At 39.0% G+C, this 22,538-nt stretch overlaps 2 protein-coding genes across 7 annotated transcripts in view; one reads left to right on the top strand and one right to left on the bottom strand.

Annotated features, from left to right (window-relative positions):
* Positions 1 to 22,538, top strand: part of G6PC2 (glucose-6-phosphatase catalytic subunit 2) — a 38,715-nt gene that overhangs the window by 11,245 nt on the left and 4,932 nt on the right. For 3 of the 6 annotated variants that reach the window (XM_053947173.1, XM_053947172.1, XM_053947171.1), the window contains 2 exons: positions 175 to 290; positions 1,505 to 3,008. In XM_053947173.1, the coding sequence (XP_053803148.1) occupies positions 175 to 290; positions 1,505 to 2,016 (628 nt within the window). In that variant the 3' untranslated portion in view covers positions 2,017 to 3,008. Of the gene's footprint in view, positions 1 to 174; positions 291 to 1,504; positions 3,009 to 7,682; positions 8,034 to 16,037; positions 16,162 to 17,609; positions 17,727 to 18,141; positions 18,237 to 21,296; positions 21,442 to 22,538 lie in introns of those variants that run through there. The other 3 variants (XR_008431756.1, XR_008431757.1, XM_053947175.1) reach the window with 3 other exon arrangements.
* Positions 4,979 to 22,538, bottom strand: part of ABCB11 (ATP binding cassette subfamily B member 11) — a 42,439-nt gene continuing 24,879 nt past the window's right edge. Inside the window, exons 16-29 of the mRNA XM_053947170.1 lie at positions 21,856 to 22,026; positions 21,276 to 21,477; positions 20,437 to 20,515; positions 19,349 to 19,484; positions 17,646 to 17,804; positions 14,919 to 15,023; positions 14,659 to 14,820; positions 12,671 to 12,874; positions 10,554 to 10,795; positions 10,288 to 10,444; positions 9,338 to 9,535; positions 8,369 to 8,575; positions 7,449 to 7,595; positions 4,979 to 6,923 (exon numbers count right to left, since the gene is read on the bottom strand). Coding sequence (XP_053803145.1) covers positions 6,723 to 6,923; positions 7,449 to 7,595; positions 8,369 to 8,575; positions 9,338 to 9,535; positions 10,288 to 10,444; positions 10,554 to 10,795; positions 12,671 to 12,874; positions 14,659 to 14,820; positions 14,919 to 15,023; positions 17,646 to 17,804; positions 19,349 to 19,484; positions 20,437 to 20,515; positions 21,276 to 21,477; positions 21,856 to 22,026 — 2,370 coding nt within the window. The 3' untranslated portion in view covers positions 4,979 to 6,722. The remainder of the gene's footprint in view (positions 6,924 to 7,448; positions 7,596 to 8,368; positions 8,576 to 9,337; positions 9,536 to 10,287; positions 10,445 to 10,553; positions 10,796 to 12,670; positions 12,875 to 14,658; positions 14,821 to 14,918; positions 15,024 to 17,645; positions 17,805 to 19,348; positions 19,485 to 20,436; positions 20,516 to 21,275; positions 21,478 to 21,855; positions 22,027 to 22,538) is intronic.

The following is a 22,538-nucleotide window of genomic DNA, read 5'->3' as shown; positions in this document are numbered from 1 at the left end:
TCTCCTGATAATGTTTTAGTACTGACTTCTAGTTTTTAATCATCTAATTCTAAACTACTCTACTTAGTCAACCTCTGCTGGTAAAAGCATGAGCCTTACATGATGGGCCTTGGGGTAAATAAGTAGGTGAAATATCTTGTCTTAACTTTTAAGCATCTTCTTTTTCCCTCTTAGATTAACATGGTCATTCCTCTGGAGTATTTTTTGGATTATCCAGATCAGTGTGTGCATCTCAAGAGTATTCATAGCAACACATTTCCCTCATCAAGTTGTTCTTGGAGTATTTGCTGGTAATGCTGCTATTTTTTCTTTCCTATTTAGCCTATATGCAATTTTATTTTTTAAATATGAGAGAAGACAAGACATTTTCGGTAGTTGGACTTGTCTTGAAGCCCCAGTGGTGCTCTCCACTTTCTGGAAAGTCTCGGATTTGATAATAGTCCGAAGGTATAATTTGTGACGTAGAATGTACCTACTGCCTATGTAATTCACAGTGAAGGGAGTGAGCCCTTGTCCACCTGCCAGTTGATGCTGACTGTATTGTGTCCACACTGCATCAGACTAGCTCTGACTGCTTTGTACTGGCTGCATCTGATCTTTAACTGTGCTGCCTGTGTGGAAGAGATCAGAGAGGAAGTTGCTTCTACATGGCTCTGACCTTTCCTCACAGGAGGAAGTTATTTGGGTCACTTCAAATGGTGTCCAGTTGCAAAATAGCATGTGTGCAATGTGGACAAACACAGAGACCTGGGACAAAATGGAAAAAAAATGTAAATAGCAGGACAAACTCCCTGAGTGATTTAAGACGCTAAAGTACATTTTTCAGAGTTACTTAAGCATATTATAAATTGATATTCATGGAGTCCAAACTGTAAGCAGTATCTCTGGTATCTATCTGATTTTAAGGAGGGTGACCAGTGCATTTAGCAGGGGCTTCCTGCTCATGTTCTCTTTCATGGATGCAGTGCACCTGGGCAGTGCTGGTTAACAGCTTTCCCTCTTCACAACCAGGATAAAATGAGTACAAGAGAAGATAAGTGTGTTCTGTGTCTTTTCCTACAACACTCAAAGCCTGTGTGGGAACTGGTGTTGAATTCTGCATTGCTGGAGCCAGTCTTTGAGTGAGGGACTCTTTTGGAAAAGGAATGTTCCAGTTTACATCTAATATTTGATAGGTTGTCATCTGGGAGATGCAGTCAGGCCTTAAGGTATGCCTCATATCAAAACCATGTAGTGCTTGGTATTTTTTTTTTTCCAAAGTGGCAGTTTTGAGTGGGAGGAAAGATTTTGTAATGTACTGCAAAAGTGGTAAATTGTGTGTGTATATGTGTATGTATAAATATATATATATATATAGATATAGATATAGACACACACATAGATATTTATTACATAGATATATTCTTCTGTCTTTAAAAGTCAAATTCTGTAGGGACACGGTAGAAAATACTTCTTCAAAGCACAAGTCTGTTGTTCCCTGTAACATTGAATTTCTAATCCACAGGAATTCTTGTGGCAGAAGCATTTGAGCATACCCCTGCTATTCAGACAGCAAGCTTGAAAATGTACATCAAGACAAACTTGTTTCTTTTCATCTTTGCCCTTGGCTTTTATCTATCCCTCAAGCTTCTTGATATTGACTTGCTATGGTCTGTTCCAAAGGCCAAGAAGTGGTGTGCCAACCCAGACTGGATAAACATTGACACAACTCCATTTGCTGGACTGGTGAGGAATTTAGGTGCACTCTTTGGTTTAGGTCTTGGAATTAATTCTGAAATGTTCATCACAAGCTGCAAAGGTATAAATAGCTGCAAGATAAGTTTCCGCATATTGTGTATAGCTGCTTCTTTAGCTACCCTGCAGCTGTATAATTTTGTTAAGATACCTACTCATACTGAGTATTTGTTCTACATTCTCTCTTTTTGTAAGAGCGCAGCTATGCCTCTGACTGTAGTTGCCTTGGTTCCGTACTGTGTCCACTCATTAATGAGGACAACTGAAAAGAAACTGAATTAGGTAAAGTTTCAAAATGGTTAGCAATGTGGGGATGGATGTGAACTGTTTGAGAGCCCTCTGCAAAGGCAGTTTTGCTAATTCATTTAAACCAAGGGGATGCCACTGCATCTTTGAGGTATTCCTGGTAAGTAACCAGTACATCCAAAATCAGTACACTCAAACAGCTGAGAAATATTAGTTGCTGATTTTATTCCTAGAAATATTGGAAGCACCCTGCAGTATGGTTAGAAATGGCCCAATACTCTGGGTCATAATGAAATTTTAAAGTATAACCAACCATCTTTATTTAGCCATATGGTGGTGTTTTAGTTCTGTCCATCTCTAGCTAGATAATGCTTCAAGCATGAGTTGTACATAGTGATACTCAATATTTTTTTTAATAAATAGATACTGTGCGTTATACTGCTACATAATGGTGTGACATTATCACTCCACCTACTGTACAGCTGTACCTAGGCACTGTGAAAAAGGCCAGCATAGTTATAAACACGGCTTTAATTTATTGAGCTTCCTGAGCAAACCAGCTTCTGATTAAGTCAGATGAGAAAAAAAAAAGTTTATTGCCATTGGACTCTGTAGAATATATTTTTGCATTACTGTGTGGTTTTTGTCATTTTTACTTTTTGAAAGTGGTCATATGAATTATGAATGATACAGATCACACCTTCAATAGGGAAAATGCTTAAATATGGTGTAAAAAATCTTTGGTTTTTGTACATCTACACAGAGCAACAAATGAAAAAAGTTGTCAGTAATGAAATTATCTCAGTAGATGACCTCAAGGATGTTGTTCATGCTCCTGTATTGCAAAGGTAATTCCCTGCTAATTCTCTCAGATCCACAGTCACAAGCCTGAATCATTGTTAGTAGTTGTGTAAACATGAAAATATGGTTGCAGACTGTCACTTCAAGTTTCTATTCTTTAACTAAGCACACAAGTAACTAATATGTTGAATATATGTTTGCTATATAAAATGGATTTTCTAAAGGGATACTTTCCACTTTATTCATTATTTGGCATCTATTATTGTATATTCCCTTTCAGTGCACAATCTTTAAGCAGTATTTTGCTGATACCATCCCATAAAACTCGCTCTCTCTCTCTCTCTCTCTATATATATATATATATAAGCTATATATATATATAGTCTTAGTATGCCTGGCTATGAGTAATGAGGGGTGCATATATATGATCTGAAAGCAATAAGGCTTAGAAGATGTAAACATGATATTGCTTCTAGACGTCCAATTAGGTAGGAGGTAATTGAAAGAATCTTATTTAATTGGGTAAACAAGGTGAATAGTTTGGTGTTAGCCTTTGGGAATTAACAAGATGCAAATTACAGAAGCAAATCTGAAACAGGCATCCTTAATTAAGAGCCTAGTAAGACTACCATGACTTAAGAAAATTAGTCATCTACTTTTAAGTCTGAGGAATATTCTGCTTTGTGCATCTCCTGAATTCTTCTCTAATGGTTCTCTGAACTTTTTCCCACAGCAGCTGACCTGAAACCACTCTTTTCTATAATTGTGGCTCCTAAAGCAAAATCACTAAGTTCATGGGTCTAGACACAAACAATGAAGAACAAAGACAGCTATGACAAAGATTTCAGCTGTGTTCAAGATACTGTGTGCTTTGTTATTCCCTACTAGTGAGATGACCTACAGAGGCATTGCAGAGCAGTAGCAGGTTGATTGAGTTTTCCAGCCTTTTCCAGAGAGGTGGAATAGAAAAGTGTCAAGATAATTGTGATATTTTGATAGAATCAGAATTGAAAATCAGGAGCCAGGAACCAGATACAGCACATATAAGCTTGCAGGATGAGCTAGCAACTCAGCTTAGTTTGAGCCACAAACCTTTTGAATTAAGGTTTTCCTGTTAATAAAGAGAGTGGAAAGTGTAGGACTGATCCCTTTGCTCCCACTAGTAGGATCCCAGGAGAAATTTAACCTTTTATTCTTGACTTAGAGATACCAAATAATTCCTGACTTAGAGATGCCCATAATAGCATTGGGAAAATGCTATTCCAAAAGTACTTCCACGTCTCTGCAGAAAGAGTCTCATGAGGCAGGAATTATATGAACTGAAGCTGTCCCTTCTCATACCAGCTAGCTGACAAGTTGTCATGACATTCAGTTCACAACACTCTTGCTACTCTGCAGCTTTTCCTTTTATCCTCCCCATTCCCTGTTTAGCCTTCCTGGTGGAGGGACTCTGACATGCTCCTACCCAGAGGAGTCTAGTTGGAGCAGGAACTGTGTTTGCAGACCAGTTAGGTGCTATCCCAAAACAGTATCATGGTTATATCTGCCTAGAGGAATAGGGTATTGGAAAATGCAGCTGCCATGGACCATGCAGAGAAGCATACAGCAGGAAACACCAAATGACACTGTCTACTGTCAAGAGTAATAACTCGGGTCTGGCTTGAAAGATGTCAGCAAATGACTTGGGAATGGTTTGGGAATATTGTCACCAAGACCCAGGGCTGGGACATTTTACCAGTGAGGCAGCTGCAGCAGCAAGACCAGTCCAGCTCTGCACTGAGCATTCAGTCAAGGCTTGCTGCCCATGCCCATGCACCATGTAGTGCCACCTGCAATCCAATCCCTTTGCCCAGGTACCAGAGATTTTTCAACAGCACATAGGAACAAAGTGGCATCAAATGCAGTGAGTTCATTCTGTTGGAGTGGCACCCTTCCCAAAATTTAGCTGTGTTTCCCAGCTGCCTGGAAAGAGGATAATGTTAGACTGAAGAGCAGCAGCACAATCACCCAGCTTGGGCTGTGGCCCTGTGCTCCTGTAGGGAGACAACAGGCTCCTGTGCAGGCAGGAGTTGGCCTTCTCAGCAGCTCTGTCCTGAACAGCAAACCCTTGTCACAGACATGATAGTTGCTGGCTGCTCCCACATACTCATGTGCTTGGCTGAAGGGTAAGAGAAGAAATGCTAGAGCACAAGAGCCATTAAAAAAATACAATTTATTGGTTTAATTTGGTTACAAAGTTATTGCCCTTTAGGAAAAAGAATTATTAAATAAGTTTACATAGTCATTGTAATTTTTAATGAAGAGTCATTCTTTTTCTGTGGCCTTGAAAAATAATATTAATTAAATATCACATACACATGTCTGCAGGTTATTGATAGTCACTCTGCCAATAGTTTCCTGAGCCATCCAACTTACCTATTGCTCTGAAATGTAACAAGACTAAAAAGATTAAAGGAAATAATGCAGCTTATACTTTTCAGTTAAGGTTTAAAATACAGACTTCCTTAGAGAGATAGCCATTTCAGTGCTGGCTGTGTGATTTCAATAGGGTATGTGGCAGTGATTCTGATAACGGAGTTGTATAAAAGTTGAAATTGGATTTTGCTGCCTGGAATTAAGGGATGTATGCTAATAAACTTTTTACACTTACAGCTCTATTTATGTACTGCTACTGTTGCAGTATTTCATAAGAAGTGGTGTGACGTACAAAGTGAGTGGAAACCTGCCTGCACACCCCCCCACCCACCAGAGATGCAGGTTTTAGGACATGGAGAATGACTTTTCCAGTTGATACTCTGTTGTTTAAAATCAATATTTAAATATTGAAACTGTAATCTATACTTTCTATCTGCTTTTCTCCAAGATCCTAGTCACTAAAGAAAACAGTCCTGTTGTACTGCAGACAATAACAAATAACATATTTCAGTGAAACTTGTGGTAGATGCTACAATAAACTGTGACAGACACAAGTTTCTCCCAAAAGAAGCTCCTTCCTGACCTTTGTCATTTCTGAATATATTGTTGCTCTGTTTATCAACTGTATTTAATACAAAGAACTAATTATGCCTATTTTTTCCACCTTCACTCATGATTGTAGTACCTTCTGAAGAAAAGAACGTATCCATCACCATTTCAGTAGAAGTGGTTTAAATAACTGATGATTAAGCATAGAATTTTACATTAATTTAACCAAGGCATTTATTCCTATTCAAAAATCTTTTTGACAGCTGATTAGAATGATGACTGTTAGCTGGAGAGTTATGGGCTAGGAAATGATCCTCACCAGCTTCTGTTCCTTACCTTGGTTGCTTTCCTTACTTTTGTGGAGCTGCCTTCTTTGTAAGTACTGATTGTTTGTTGAAGGGGCACAGCTGTGTCAGTGCTGCAGGTGCACACAAGGGAAGCCCAGCCTCCCCCAACAGCACCACTGACATGTGTGGTACAATGGGTGAAAGAGCGGGGCTTCTGCATGCACAGGAAAGGCCTCTGCTGAAATCATCTGCAGAGCAGACGTTAGGATAGATTTGATCCCTTCAGATGTACAGCATCATTTGAGGGGTTGTTTTCACTCATTCAGCTTACCTAGAGAAAGGGCAGTTTCCTGAACACCAGAGTCTTCCTTGATCACTACTTGAGGCGTGACAGAACTGTGCAGTCTGACTGCAGGTAGTGGCAACTCCCCAGATCACCAGGAAAGATCTTTGCCACTTTTTTCCCTTATCAGTGGGCTAAGATACTTCCTGAATGCATCAGCCTGTGCATAGTGCCTTGCATGTGCTGGACAAGTGTACTTGATGCAGATAGCTACATACATTCAGGGTTCTACAGATCTCACTGTATTGTAGAGCACTCACTCTGTAGCACAATGGAGCACCAACATACACATACCTACCACAAAGTATTTGCTTACAGAAATCTTTCAAATTTAGAATCACAGTAATTCAGCTAATTGGGGCTCCAGTAGTAACAAGCTTCCAGTAGGCTCCTTCCATAGCCATCAGTTCATCATGAGTGCCCCTTTCAATGATGAGTCCTTGTGACATTACAGCAATGATGTCAGCGTTCTGGATGGTGGACAAGCGGTGGGCGATGACGATGCAGGTGCGCCCTTCTCTGGCTTTATCCAGCGCTGCCTGCACAGTCTAAAGGCAACAGACAAAGTGTCAGAATTAAAATGTGAAAATACAACAGAGCTCAGAGCTGGAGGAGCCCAATTGCTTCAGATTAATTAACCATATTGTGCAAGACTTGTAAAAGGGACAGAGACTAAATCAGAGGTTCTGATATTGATGTGCTTAGCTGGGTCATGGACTCTGTTTACCAGTAGTACAAACAAGGGGTAGAGGTAGAAATTAAGGAAGGCCTTCACTCTGCTGCCATGCTAAATGTCAGCTGAATGCTTTGAAATCCAGGCAATTCAGACATTTCTGAAGAAGTGCTGCCTCATAGATAGTTTAAGAGCACTTGGGGCTGGCTGCATTTTCTTACAGCTGTACCTCCTGCACTTCTTGGAAAGATCATTAAAGGTGAAAGTGCTGAATTCACAATGTGGAATAATGTGCAATCATGCAGCAGAGTATATTGGCATCTCTATAGAACGAAAAAGGTATTGTATGTTGTAGGCCATTGTGTTAACTTTCCCTTATTGATTATCACTGCACATTTACCTTTTCACTTTCTGTGTCTAAAGCAGACGTAGCTTCATCCAGTAATAAAATTTTAGGGTCTCGTATGATGGCCCTTGCTATGGCAATGCGTTGCTTTTGCCCACGAGACAGCTGGGATCCTTGAGCCCCAACATTAGTTTCATATTTCTGAAAAATATACATTATTAGTATTTTATTATATATTATTAGTATATTTATTATTAGTATATTTATTAGTATTACTATTTTATTCAGGTGTAATTTAACACACCAGTACACAGCTAAAGGAAGAGCAAGAGAGAGGAAAGAAAGTAGACCACTGCTGACCACTTGCAGAACCTGGGAATGCAGAAACAATATACAGGCAGACATGTTTGGGGTGAGGTTTCCAAGCTCTGCTTTGTCTGCACATGGTCCTGAGGCCCAGGCAGCACAATAATGAGCCTGGAAGGAAAATATGATAGCAAAATGTTGGCTGTTTGAGGCAAAAAGAATTCTCCCTGCCCTAGATTTGGGAGAAGAGGCTGAAAGTGATTTAAGGGCTTTCTAGAAAAGTGCTTTGTTTAGGTGCCTAAATTGTATCCATATGTTCTTTTTATGTTTATATTATTTTAGTGCATTAAAATACTTCTTAAGTGTACATAAGCTAGTGTACTATTTGAAGCCAGCTTCAAATATTTTTGTCTAAGTATCCTGTCCTACTCACAAGGCAAATCTCCCACAGCTGGGAACAGGATTTACGTGTTTGCCTACTGTGTAAGAATTCAGTAGTAACTCACACCCAGTCTCTAAGGAACTAAACAAATGGTCACAGCACCCTCTTGCTCCTACTGTCAAGGCTGTAAAAGGACATAAAAGGTGCATGCATGTAGCAACTTCAACTGGTTTCAGAGCAACTCCTGCAATGAACACTGAGCAGCCAAGGCCTTGCAGCTACTTACGTTAGGCAGAGACATGACAAAATCATGCAGTTGAGCCTTCTGGGCTGCTTCTATGACTTTTTCCATCGTTGTTTCTTTTGTGTTACTGCCATATTTGATATTATCAGCAATGCTGCAGTCAAATAGCACAGGCTCCTGTGACACTATTCCGATTTTTGATCTAAGAAACTGCACATTTACGTTCTTAGAGTCATGTCCATCTATTAACTATGAGGAAATGGGAGAAAACTTGAAACATCATTACAAAACAACAGATTGCAATACCAAAATAGTTTATAGCAAAACGAAATTATTTAACCATATCATTAAAACACAAACACAACTGATTTAAAGTGATTGGTTGAATTGCTTGTCTCTGACTCCTTTGTACATGATGTGTATTTTGTGGTATGGCTTTGATCCATACCACAAAATACACTGGATCATTTGCTCTACAGAAGTCCTACTGAACTATTTAATTGCTTAAGTTTAAGCTTATGCTTTATTGCCTTCCTGACATAGTGATCACCACACAGATTTTTTCCAGAGAAAGATAAATCAATCTAGATGGGTAAGTATTTATGTTCGGAAAACATAAAAAAGCTTTCCGAGCTATCAGTAATTGAATAACTGGAAGTTAAATCTAGGCAAGTTTCAGGCTCTTTGTTGCTCCATTCAGACTTGATTTTACTTGTGCTTTCACAATTTACAGCATACATTTGTATGTTTCATACAGAAGCTACCAAGGCAAATGCCTAATGCACGAGAGTGCACCTGAGACATGTAGTTCTCTTATCTTGTCTGAATATGCCTGAGATAATACTTGGGAACTGTCCAAATAGTCCACATCTGTCCTTTTGAGAAGGAGAGGAAGCCTTCAACTGCACATGTATGAGCCACCACTGCTAGGCTGCACAGTAGGACACAGGCAGAAGGCCCTTGGAGCACTGCTGAAAACCAGAGCACAGAAACCACATTTTCTTTGCTTACCACACTTCCTTTCTCAGGGTCATAGAAACGCTCGAGAAGTTGGACACTGGTACTCTTTCCACAGCCACTACTTCCAACAAATGCTAAGGTCTGTCCAGGCTTAACAGATATAGAGAGTCCTTTCAGGACCTGAATATCAGGCCGAGAAGGGTATGTGAATTTACAGTTAAGAAATTCAATGCTTCCCTTGAAATCATCCTGGAGAAAAGAAAAAGATGTTACAGTGAGCTCAAGCTCAACCTTAATTGTAAAGTACAAGACAACTCTTTTTTTGATCAATTCTTGCATCTTTTGCTTAAAATTTGACATTTGTACTTATGAAATTATCTCAGGAAATGGGAAAAAACCATACTGGAGTAGCTGTCCTAGAGGTGAAGCTGTTAGTCATAACACTGTTTCTCTGCTTATGCTTCCCTGCATGGTACTGGTCAGAGGCATAAATTGGAAATGGTATTGCCTTGCAAATGGGCACATTTTTCATTTTAATATAGACACTGTGTATAAAATAAGTAATTTCAATTTTCTGGGTCTGACTTTCCAATTCACCAGAAACTGAGCATTTGCATTTTGTCTGACTCAACAATTCTTTGCCTCCTTATGAACACTCCCCACCAGTTTGATGTGAATGGAAAAACCTTAATTATAATCAGCAATAGTAAGGTTTGTCATGAACTGTAAAGCAGGAAATAAGAGCTTGCTGTTCTGTAAGTCACCCAAATCGGTTCCATTCCAATTTACAGGAGTTTTACACTGATAAATTCCTAATAGCTGACTTTGTACTGCTGTTTCTGTCTAGTACAGAGCTTGCTTCCAAAACAGCAAAGAAAAAAAAAATTACAATCAGCATAACCTTCTTGTAAAGTATTGATCCTCATCGACTCCTAAATCAGTAGTGCAACATCCATGCCTGTAGTGAGCTGACATCACAAATTACGCGTCTCCACTCTTACCCATTTTTCCCCTTTTTCACTGTAAACACTGATTTTAGGAAGCCGATCAACCAGTTGAAAAAAGCGTGCAGCAGATGTTTTGGCTTTGGCATAGTTTGGGGTATAGGAAGAAGCTCTTCCCAAAGCAGTTCCACTGGTGACAATTGCAGAGATCACCCTGTGGGGAAGGGGGAAACGGTCATTCTTGGGAAGCCATCAGGAAACTGAACACCACACCAAGTCCAGAACTTTTGGAGACGTGTTTGTGGCTCTGAGCCAGCTCTCACCTGAACACAAAGCTGTAATGGAGTCCTTCAGTGTTAACGAGAAATCCTCCATAGCGGTAAGAGACGGAGTTGGCAATGAACACAATGCTCTGGGCAAAGCCAAAGCAGAGTCCGTACACGTGTGCTTTTTTGATTGCAGCTCTGTAGGGCAAATCCAGGTGCTTCTCAAAATTGTCGATAAACATTTTCTCTTTTCCTATCCCAGCTACTGTTCTGATGTTAGAGAGAGCTTCGCTGGCAATCTGGAAGAAGAAAAAAAAATGGGTATAAACTCCTAATTTTTACTTGGAAAATTAGAGTGTGGTCTCACAAGTGCATGATTCTTTCATGAGCTCAGGACACTGATGCTATATATAAATTCATTCAGACATGATACAGACTGGCCAAAACACCAGATAGCCTAAAGAGAACTTTTCCTATAAGCAATTACCTATTGATTTCCTCAAGAGCAATGCTCTGCCTGCTCCACTGGAGCTGTTACTGTAAGTACTTTTAGGGAATCAGGCACATGCTCTCACTTGTGACTTACTTTACATAATGTGAATAAATATGACTCCCACAAAAGGAAAAATTGTTTTAGGAACTTCTTTGGTTGCATGGATTTATTAATTAAATATGTTTATTTCAATTGTTTTGTGTTACTTTTCACAATAGTCAGAGAAAGAGTTAAAAGGGATAGCATCCCAAACTTCCATTTCATCAATTGTATCCATTTGAATTTACTAACTTTCCTCACCTGCTCACCCTCTCTCCCTCTCTGATGTCCAAAAGGCTGATGAGATGGAACATATAAAATCTTCAGTGACAATATTTCCAAGATTTTTATCTTGTGTATAGGCAAAGAGTAAGCAAATGCTTGCCTATGCACATAGAAAAATGCAACACAGGAAATTATGAGATAATCCCCACAGAAACTTGTGTGGAACTTTTTTTAGTTGTAGGCTTCATATTGTAATTTATTGTCAGTCAGAATTTGGGTTTATATCCCAATAAAAGAGTACCACAATTTCACTTACAGAAGTAAATTGACGGCTTGTTTGGTCCTAATTTCACCCTTTTAATCTCAAATAATTTTACTAAGAAATTGTTTTTAAATGCTGTAGTTTACTTGGACTTTGATAGTAGATTCATAATGTAACACATTCCTTTGGGAGGCAAGTGTGGTATTATAGCTTATGAATGTTTTCAGCATGTAGGAAAAGATCTGAAGGTAGACAATCAGAAATCCAGTTTCAGGGTTTTTTTTTCCTGGCCAAAACTGAGAGTCAGTCTTGCATTATCATTCAATGTGAAGATAATAGGTATGAGCAGATAATAGGTATTGTGAATTGGATTGTGCAGACTTTTTCAATGGTTAGCGTGGCTCATGAGCAATCACTTTGGAAGAATGTGGTGTTTTTAGCTTTTGGATGCAGTGCTGGCAAATAAATTAGAAAATAACACCAGACACAATCAATCATCACCAAAACTGCTGAAGCATTGCTTAAAAATACGACTTCATCATAGCCTCTGGGTTGTTCTATTGAGTAAGAGCTGTTGTCTTGACTCATTAGTGAAGTTTCTCTCTTTGTCAGGAAGTATTTTGATTTAAGAATTTTGTAAATAATTAATTATTCTGGGTGCAGGCAATTGGTCAGGTCCTAATTCTTAAGATGGGAAGGGCTAAGAGCTTAATTCTTAAGCTGGTGCGACCCACCAAAGGAACAACTGTCCTCTCTAAAATCCACATACTGATTTGTGGTTCAGTGCCAGATTCTCAGGTGCGAGCATTTCTAGGTGAACAGCTATCACTGCTTTCTGAGGACAGCTTAATCACAGATCATCAGCAAATGGGAGTTTAAATAAAACCCAACAAAGGTGAACCAGACTGCTGAGAGATCTGTGTCTACCACTTCAGTCCAGTAACTTTTGCAAGGTCAGTCACATTCCATGCAGCAAGTGCTTTTGCAGTATTGGGAGTTCCCAATGCTGTTTCCATGGTTTAACAAGCTGAAATATTGCAACTTATTAACAAAGCATTGCCAGTTTCATGACATTTGAATTACTGATGGTCCCTAAAGACTGATTTTTCATCTACCGGTGACTGCAAATATAAATTAGTCTTTAAACAGCATTACCCGTCCAGTAGCTTCCAGTGCTTTCTTGTCCTGCGAGGCAAATCCTGTCAGCATTTTAGCCTGCACAGCTCCAGATAAAGCCAAAAATGGCAGGAAACACATTATTACCAAACTCAGTTTCCAGCTGAAGTAGAAGGCAATGATCATGGCCACCCCAATGTTAGTAAAGGAATTGACAATCATTCCTATCTGCGATCCAGTTGCCTTTGAAGAAAAGAAACAGACATCATTGATTTGTACTTCAAAAACAAATTAAACAGCTCTTCCTATAAAACTTTAGAAAACTGTGAATTAAAATAACATAAGACACTAACAGCTAGAATGCACTGGAATTTATCCACTCTGGATATACTGTTTCCAGTTAATCAGATCAAGAGCAGAACTGCAAATGTCCAATATTCCTTTGATCCACCAAATTTTCCATTGGGAATTCAGAAGATTGTTTCTACTGTTTGTGAGAAGGATAATGTAATTATTGAAATCTGTTGTCTTGGTTCCCTGGAGAATCACTCATCTGAATACATTTTTTAGCCTCTACATTTATCCATGAAGATATAAATAATCAACTGGACCATTTTATAGCTTAGCTATTAACAACAAAGCCTCAGCAGTGCTAAAATCAGTAAGCAACATCACTGAAAAGGGATGAAACAAAGTTGCATTTCTGCCTAACCTTTTATTAAGGAAAAAAAAAAGCTTTGACATCTTCTTTATTGAATACATTTGTCTGCTCCTTATGTACTTCAACAATGCTATTCTTTCTAATAGACTTATTTACTCAGAAGTAATTTTCTTTCATAGCAGTAAACAGCACCCTGAATAGGAACAATATTGCTATGTATTAGAATAAAAATGTACATTTGATATCCTTGATGATTTCAGTCAAACTCATTTGCAGGGTATGAACTTGGCAGCACAAAATGCTCATCATCTCCTCCTCCTCTGACCTACAGCAAGGTCTGTGTCAGGCAGTGAAAGGTGCAGGGCACTGCTGCACAGGTAGCTCTGGTCTCCCTCACCCCCTGCAAGCTGTGGGTTGGATGGCTGTGCCTCACTGCTTTGCCTCACTGTTGTGCTTCAAACAAAGATGTCCCTTAGGACATGAAATGGTTCAGTCAGAGTTTTACAAGTTTATTTATTTCAATTAAAATATATCCTGTAAGTGCCTGTGAGGTTTGCAACAGGTTTCTCTGATTCTGTAGAAATTGCTGCTGACAGGGCTTTTGGAAACCTCTTCTCTAAAACCCCTGTTTGAAGTTTTTTAAAACTAACTTACAATCTTCAATCAAGCTGAAACATGACAATTTTTGCAACAAAATAAATCTGTACATCTTCCTTGTTTCTAGGAGATTGCTTGCATTGCAGCCCAGCAAAATGGCATCTGACTCACTTCTACCTAAGGATCAGTTCAGATACATAGCTCAGCATGATTTAACCCTTAGCCACTAAGGAACTAAGTAGCTAGTGTCTCACTTTCCCAAACACTGAAAGTGGCTGCAGGATTCCCAGCTGGAGCACCACCCAGTACTGCAGATTGGTTTTTCAAGTGGGTTGTCAGTTTAGATCAAAATTGCCACAACATGCACAATACCATGCTGAAAACTGGAAAACATGGGTATTAATGACTGTCACTAACATACTATTTTGATGTGTTTTTGAAATAAACACTTTAACATTGTGGCAAAAAGCTAATTCATCTCCAGAAAAAAAAAGGAAATCAAACTTCTACACTGGGTGTTTCTTCCCATTTCATTGTTGGTTGTTATTTTATTGATTTTTGAGTTCTTTTTTGTACTTTTATGGTATACCATATACTACTATTGCTTCCACAGTGGCAGTCTATTAATAGAATCAGCTTAATTGGCTTACCAAGAATTGGCTTAATTGATCTGGCTGGTTGCATGGTAGCTAATTTCTGTGACAACATGCCAAAATAAGCCTTCAATCAGTGTCTATAGCAAAAGGATTCATAAGGTGCCAGGTCTTACCCCTTGGACCTGTGAGGCATCTGTTGCAAGCCTGGTAGTCAAAGCACCGGGGCTGTTCTTCCGGTCATCAAACCAACCAATGTCTTGCCCGAGCATAGCCTGGAAACCAATTTTCCTTAACCGTCTTGTAAGCAGCTCACCAGACTTGGCAAAGGTGTAACCCTGGGGCACATGAGAATAAAAACAGACTGTAAAGAGAGAGACATCCACCGAGAAAGGGTGCAAAACCAAAAATATGTATTGCTAAATTGGACTATTACCTGGAGAAACTGTGTGAAAAATGAAAGAACTCCGACTAAGACAAAGAGTACACAGACACCATTGATCTGATTTTTTTGGTTTTCTTCATCAAGAATGGAGAAGGTCTTTGAAAAGAAATAAATAGAAATGTCAGTTTTGCTGTGTGTGACATATGTACTTGACTCCCAGTTGCCAAGTGCAGAAACCCATCCTGCAACCAAAGCCAGAACACAGAGTTCTCCCTCACCCCCTGCAAAGGTCAGACTCCTTATTTTTCCTAAGGTAAGCCTGGATTAAAACGTAATGGGTTTTACTCCTGTTAACCAACAAGTTTAGTATGCTTGGTGTCTGCACACACTACTCCTATTTGTGGCCTATCCCTGGTTATAATTAACCACTCACCTCACACTGTAAATAATGATAACCAGAGAATAGCAATGTAATAAACAGCATAGCAACAAAGCAACAGTAAAATCTATCCTGTAAAATCCAACTATCCCATTCTGCAGCTATCCTAACATGGTCAGTTATGTTTTTAATCTGTGCTCTTTATTAAAAAAATAACACTGATCATGGCAACATGCAGCAGGTTTATAAAAAAGAAGTTGTTGCTGAGGTGTCCATATTCAGATCATTTAAGTCTCAGCAGTTTTAGTGAGGACTACCTTTTAACTGCAGCCATGGACTCCATGCCCAATAGGTGTAAGAGCACACCTTTCAGTTGAGTTTCACTGGAAATGATCCATACTCTGAGACAATTCCACAGGGAGAACCAAAGCATAAGTAAAAGAAACTACTGAAAACTTTGTTCAAAAGGTACATACACAGTATTATCTAGTTCTTCATTGACTTTTTGGGACTTATTTCTGAAAACCTTCAGGGCAGACTTAGCTAAATTTATCCTTTCACTTCATAGCTGTGGGGATTTTTCCCTCACTTCCCCAGCATATTTGTCCCAGAGTACAAGCCCATGTGTTGGACACAACAACATTGTAGATATTTGGGCAGATCTGAAAGCAGATGTATATTCCATCTGTCTGACTGCCTTGGCACCAGGCAGAAATATTTTAGATTTATGAATAATAAAACACAGATATTGGACTTCCCTCATGTTCATTATGGCTTGCTTTTTCTTGCAGCCTCTCTTCTTTAATAGACTGAGGCCTTCAAAAGCAGGAATTCATCCTTGGCAATGAAGGTATTTAGCATCATTAGCCCCAGACCTCCCAAAGTCTAGAAGACTCCTCTCCAAAGGAATCAAAGGTTAGATTTGCTGTGGAATGTGTAGATCAGTGTCTCACCTGCTGTCTAGTGAAAGCCACGGTCCTTGACATGAGGTCTGGACACTCAAAAAGTGTTTGGAGGTGGCACACCTATGCCTAAAGGCCAAGGACATTGGGCAGAAATGTTAAGTGGATCAACAGGGCCTGGAACATTCTTTTTTCTCCTCATGGGATCTCACTTAAATGCAAAACTGCTAGTAAATGTGATTCAAAGTTCTAAGCAACTTCCCAGAGAGAAATGTCTAAGCCAATACAATACCCCAAAAAACCAAACAACAAAAGGTCAAACTTTCTTTTGATAGATTGCTGACATTGCTCTTAGATTCCTTTTCTACCAGGAGCTCAAATGCTGGGTCATTCATTTGTTTGTTCATTCGTTTGCTTTTTCCTGCCTGTAAGGTTTTTGACCTCCAACATCTGTCCACTTTTTAGGGCATATATTTTGCACCCATGTGTACCTACCATGACCTATGCAAGTGAGTGGGAAGCACAAGTTTTATCCTACATCAGATGGGTACCAAAACCACAAAAAACCTGTGGCATTCCCATTTTGTTCCCACTGAATGTGTTGTTACTTTACTTAATAAGATACAGCATGAAGAGATGGGATTTCTTTAGCCTAATTCTTGAAAATTCAAGACACTTTCCTAGGCACCAGTTAGAGCAGCACTGAATATTTTTAGGCAGCCCTCCAGTTTCCCACCAACTTGACAAGCATTTCCCCAGAAAGCTTTTACACAAAAGAGGATGCATCCTTTTTTCTATCACCACCAGTTTTTGAAGAAATAAACACTCATGGCTCAACTTGACAAGTTTCAAGAGAGGTGGTGGTGGTGGATTTTGATTATATTGTATCTTTCAGTGAATGTTAAAGTTTAAAGCATATTCCTACTTCCTGCTTCCAAACCTATTGATTCAAGCCTACTCTTTGCTGGTGGCTGTGAACCCAGGTACAATTACCTACCTCTCCCTAGGCATTCTACAGGGAGCAGGCAGCAAAAAGGTGCCTGAAATATGTAAACAAAAAAAGTGAAGTATTTTTAGATCTGATCCAAAGCTTTCTTAAAGGCTTTCCAAGTTTGTATAATAAAACTCTGCAGAGAATGACCTTTGGATGTGTCTCTCTCCACTGTACCTGCATGTGAGGTACTTTTTGTCTCATCTAAAATAAACTGTATGCAAGTATAGAAACCCATTCCCAACAGTTCCTGGAAAATGAACAAAAGAGATAATGAAGAACACATGAAAAATGCTGATAAGCTTACCCCTTCAAAGAGCTCTAATGATAGTTTGATGACAGTGATATAAATATCTCTACTGAATAATTGTTTATAGGCAAGAAGGTTAACCTCATTTTCCTGATAAGATCTAAAGATTTGCCAAAACATGTCAAGTTGTGTGTCATATATTCACTCTCCTCTGTTTCAGAGCTAAAATACACTTTAAAATATTACCATAACATACCCCAAGAATCTGACTGAATAACAAAGCATAGAGTGGATTGACTGCTCCATTCACAGCTGCTGCCAGAGATCCAAGCACCAGGTAGGGCCATTCAGAGGCATTGTATTTCAAAATTCTGGTAAATGGTACAGGCTTGGCATCTTCCTCCACAACAGATTCCTAAAAAAAACAGGTTGGATTTCTGAAATGAATGCATCAGTGATGCTCTCCCTTTGACAGTGAGATAAAATAGTTAGCATAGTTTGTTAAACTAGTGGCCCAAACAGCTGCTCTAGCTTTGGACAGGAGGGACAGAGATGGCTGCTGTCTGGAGCTCTTTTGTGGCCCTAATAAGTCAAGTTTACTTAAAAACTGCTTAAATAAACAACAACTTTTACCATCCCTGGGGAAAAAGAGAGATTCATATCTTTTGCAACTCTAATTGTTCCAGCTGCAGAGGTTATTTACAACCAGTTTGAGATTTTCTGCCACTGAAACTCAAGTTATTCCCTTTCAGCTGTCTCCAGACAAGGTGTGATGAAATACCCAGTGCCAAAACTTAAATTCCCTCCTCACAAACAGCTTTGTCTGTCACTCATTCAATCCCTTAAATATTATTTTAAAGTATTGTGAGTGACCACACTGATCAGACTGCATCAAATTAACAGGTATGTGATATCATTAAAACAAGAGAGATTTCAGAGTGATAGCTGGATTCAGGCTTTTTACATGGTAATTATGCCTCCCTTCTGTGAAACATCCTCAGACTATATGCTGAATTCCCATAATTATGCCCAGTAAGGGCAGAATATTCATCATCAAATTATAACTTATCCTTCAGTTTTATTTGTGTAGAATTTTTGTAACACTGTGTGCTCAGCCCTGCTTATCTCCCTCAATTCATATGACTAGAAACAGCCAGACAAAAAAGACACTGTGAAGACCTGTCTTTTGGAAATATGCAGGGAGAAGTGGGTGGAAACATCTTGTATTTTCTCTTTTTTCTGAGCTATTGCCAGAATGACAGCACTCAAGCCCTCTATTTATCCACAGAATAGGCTTGGCAATAGCAAGAAGGGTAACTTCTATCTGCTGCTCTCTGTACTGAACAACTGCAGCCATGCAAATTGATGCAGGGAGCTTCATAGGCATTTTGGAAACCCACTGTGCATGTTCCTACGTATTCTGTGTAATTTTAAGGCATGCTGGCCTTTATTTTCTATGCCAGTTGATTGCATGAAGACACTGAAGCAAAAGGATTTTGGGTTAGGTTGCAGTGAGGGTGTCTCTCTGCTCAAGTCTCCAGATGATTTTTAGATTAAAGTGAATTTATTCTTTAATGAACAAGAAGCAGTGCCATTTATTACATTTTACAGATTGAGCAGTTTGCTTTTTGTCACTTAATTCAGCTTTTATGAATGCATGTTTTTCAACTAAATCTACAACATATATCCATTTATCAACAAGCAGAGAGCAAATGGCAAAATTTCTCTGCTAGAAATTTTATATTTTATACCAATAACCAAAACAGCCATCAAAATGCAGCCTAGAGTTTACACAGAGATAAGAATTGAAGCTGTGGTTCTGTTTAAGGAGAGAAAAGGACCAAGCCAAGATGTACCTACCAAGAACTCTTAAGCTGCGAGCACATAGGTACAGGTGATCATTAATGAGTAATATAACCTATTCAGTTGAAAATTTCATTACAAACTATTGGACCTGACCTTTTTTGTTTTTCCATCATCTTCTCCATAAGAAGGCGTAAGATAGGTAGACTCTGCAGGATCTCCTCCAATAGACAGTGGAGGGTCAGGGACCACGTTAGAGAGCTGTGATCTTGAGCGCTGCCGAAGTGAAGCTCTGCAAAGAGAACAGAAATTGCCTGTTCTTTACAACTTAGTAAAAACACTAATTGCTTGCAAAGCAGGTACAGTTTTCATGTCAATTAAATTAGAATGCACTGAAGCAATTCATAGGAATCACGCAGACTTTTTCTTTCTTGAATATGTTCTCTCAACTTCTTGGGAAGAAAATATCTCACCAACTGGGACAAATACTTTTCATGATCATATTCCATTCACACCACTCAGACATTGTCTTAGATGGACCATGTACTATGTATTTGTTAAGTAAAACTCTGTTGTGTCCTACTACATTTGCACAAGTTAAGACACCAAGCCAAATCAGTCTTACCACTACCAGTAATTCAGTCCAGCAAAACAGGATGCTGAAACAATGCACCTCTCTCTCTGACAAAACATAACTCTGTAATGTAGGAGATGTATTCATTTGCACATGCCTGACATAGGCTTGCCTGGAAGAAATAAGAAGTGTCTATCTACAAGACAGTCTGGCTGTAAAGTGCTTTAACTTTCATCAAATAGAAGCCATAATAAAAGTGTGCTTGTGGATTGCATTGATTTCTCATGTAATTGCACAGCAAGTAATTTTTCAAACAACTGGACAGAAAGTGCATTAGATATTACAACCAAGGTTGTATGTTAGTAATATCAAAACCAGAACATTAACAGTAGATCACAATCGGAGAGAAGGTACTATGCATAGAAAGGACCAAAATTAAGAGCCTTGCTATTTATCCATGGATTTCAATCAGTAGCATTATTACTCAAACTATTTCTTTGCAAGAGAACTCTATCTCAGTAAAATGCTTGCAAGCCCCTCAAGCCTCTTTTACACAGCACACAGAAAAATGATTTATTAGCGCTATTAGGATTTTGGAATAGTGAGATGAAGTAGAAATATTGAGAGTAGTCTGGAAACATCGAGATTTACAACCATTTTTAAGACTCACCGCAAACTGGCCTGATAGCTTCCCCTGCTGAATGACTGGACATTCTCAAGATTTGGCTCAACCACATTATTCTCTGCTGCTGCAAAATACAGTATACAGAGGTATACAGAGCTCTGAAGTTAGTGCCAAAATTGAATACAACCTAAATACACTGTTGTTCTACAAAAAAAGTGTATAGCCTCCAAGTTATAAATTGAATACTTCATAGAAGGAAAGGGGTGTAATATAATCTTTCTACTCAACCTACATGTTTCACAAGTTTTATATTTGTATTTGACATAATGAAGTTAACTGAATATTAGCCCAAGGACCATCTCACTTTGGATGTGACTGCTAAAGCATTTTTAACTATTTTAACCCTGCAATTGCTCTCTTATTTCAGTATAATAATATCCAATGTATGCTTCACAAAAATACAACAGATCATTCTATTGAACCTTAATTTCCAGAAGCTTTGATTCAAATCTGACTCCAAAACAAATAGGATGATTTCAGCATAATCTGTAATGTGCCTGAATTCCAAATGCAGCATAACTGGACTTTTGGCACTCAGTGGAGTTATAAAATGATGGATATTGCAGATCAGAACTAATGTTTCAGGGCAGATTTATATTAGGAAAGTCTTTCAGTGCATATGCAGCAAAACCAGTTTGGCCAGGGCTATCAGTGTATTACTTCTATGAATAATAAAATTCAGCCATAAAAGCAGAAGAAAAAAAAAGCAGCTACTAGCCCTTATAAAAAGAAAAAAAAAAAAAAAAAAAGAAAGAAAAAAAAAAAAGAAAATCTGCATTCTGTGGGATTTTACATGATTTTATAAAAGAAAACAAAATGCTTACTTTGTGTTTCTTCTGTGTTAGGTGCTGCATCTCCTTTGCTTTGTAAGGTCACCAACATGAAATAAACCCCTTTCCTCTGCAAGAGTTCCTCGTGAGTTCCTCTCTCTACAGCCCTGCCGTGCTCAAACCCGATGATGACGTCGGCGGCTCTGATGGCTGACAGGCGGTGAGCGATGGAGATCGCGGTGCGGCCGAGGCGAGCCTGAGGGAGACAACAGCAGCCCCACTCCCAGCACAGCACATTGAACTGCTGGCAATGAGCTGTGCAATCTAAAGCCTTGTCAAATTAAATAGAGTCCTTCTAGTGGGTTCAGCTCACTTTGACTTTAGCTCCATCCACAGCCCACAGAGAAGCATCTGTTTCTGGGCAAAGGGAGCTATAGGTTTCTGTTGATGTCCCAATGAAAGTAAAAATTATTCTCAGTCCATAATACTAAGGTTCTACTTGTACTTATAAAACAGTTATTAAGAAACCCTTCTGACTTTTTTGATTTGTTGCAATTCAGGAGCACCCTCTGCAGAGTGCATTATAAATAATTTCTGCCCTTTCAAGTCTGATTTTTGCTATACTATAGCAAACCTTATGAAGTGCTTCTTGGACAATTGCTTCACTTTCATTATCCAGTGCTGATGTAGCCATATCCAGGAGCAGGATTTTGGGGTTTCGCACCAAAGCTCGAGCAATAGCTATCCTCTGTTTTTGACCTCCACTCATCTGGCTTCCACCCTCTCCAACATGAGTGTCAAATTTCTGTGTGAAGGAAAAAAGTTAAAATTAAACAGATAAGTAAAAAGCCTGTTAAGATCCTGGTGAACGTATTGGCAAAATGTCTCAGATTTGTCCTTGGAGTAGACTTTAAACAAAAACACAGTGCAGCAGATTCACAGAGCAACAGGTGAAATAGCTTTCTTGATAATGTACAAGATCATTTTCCCTGAATCAGGTTTTCAACCCCATGCAAAAGTATGCCCTGATTAAAAAGGTGAGATGTTCTGGTTCAGCTTGAAACAGCTATGTCAGCAGAAGCTGAAATGGAGAGGAATCACCTACCTATTCTCCATCAGATAACTCACAAGCAAAATTTTCCTGGCCTTATCTGCTGATGAGCTGTGACTCGTGAACACTGTGTCTGTGATTCATGGATACCATACTCTGGCAGCATTGGGTTCAGGTGGAGAATTAAATAAATACACAAAGTCTGGCATATTGAGAGACAGGATCATTGTATTCACTTAGAGTTAAATCTTTTTTATTCCTCCATT

The sequence above is a fragment of the Vidua chalybeata genome, chromosome 7, assembly GCF_026979565.1.
Source record: "Vidua chalybeata isolate OUT-0048 chromosome 7, bVidCha1 merged haplotype, whole genome shotgun sequence".
Taxonomy (NCBI): domain Eukaryota; kingdom Metazoa; phylum Chordata; class Aves; order Passeriformes; family Viduidae; genus Vidua; species Vidua chalybeata.
Note: the sequence above shows the minus strand (reverse complement) of the source record. Positions and strands in the feature narration are given on the sequence as shown.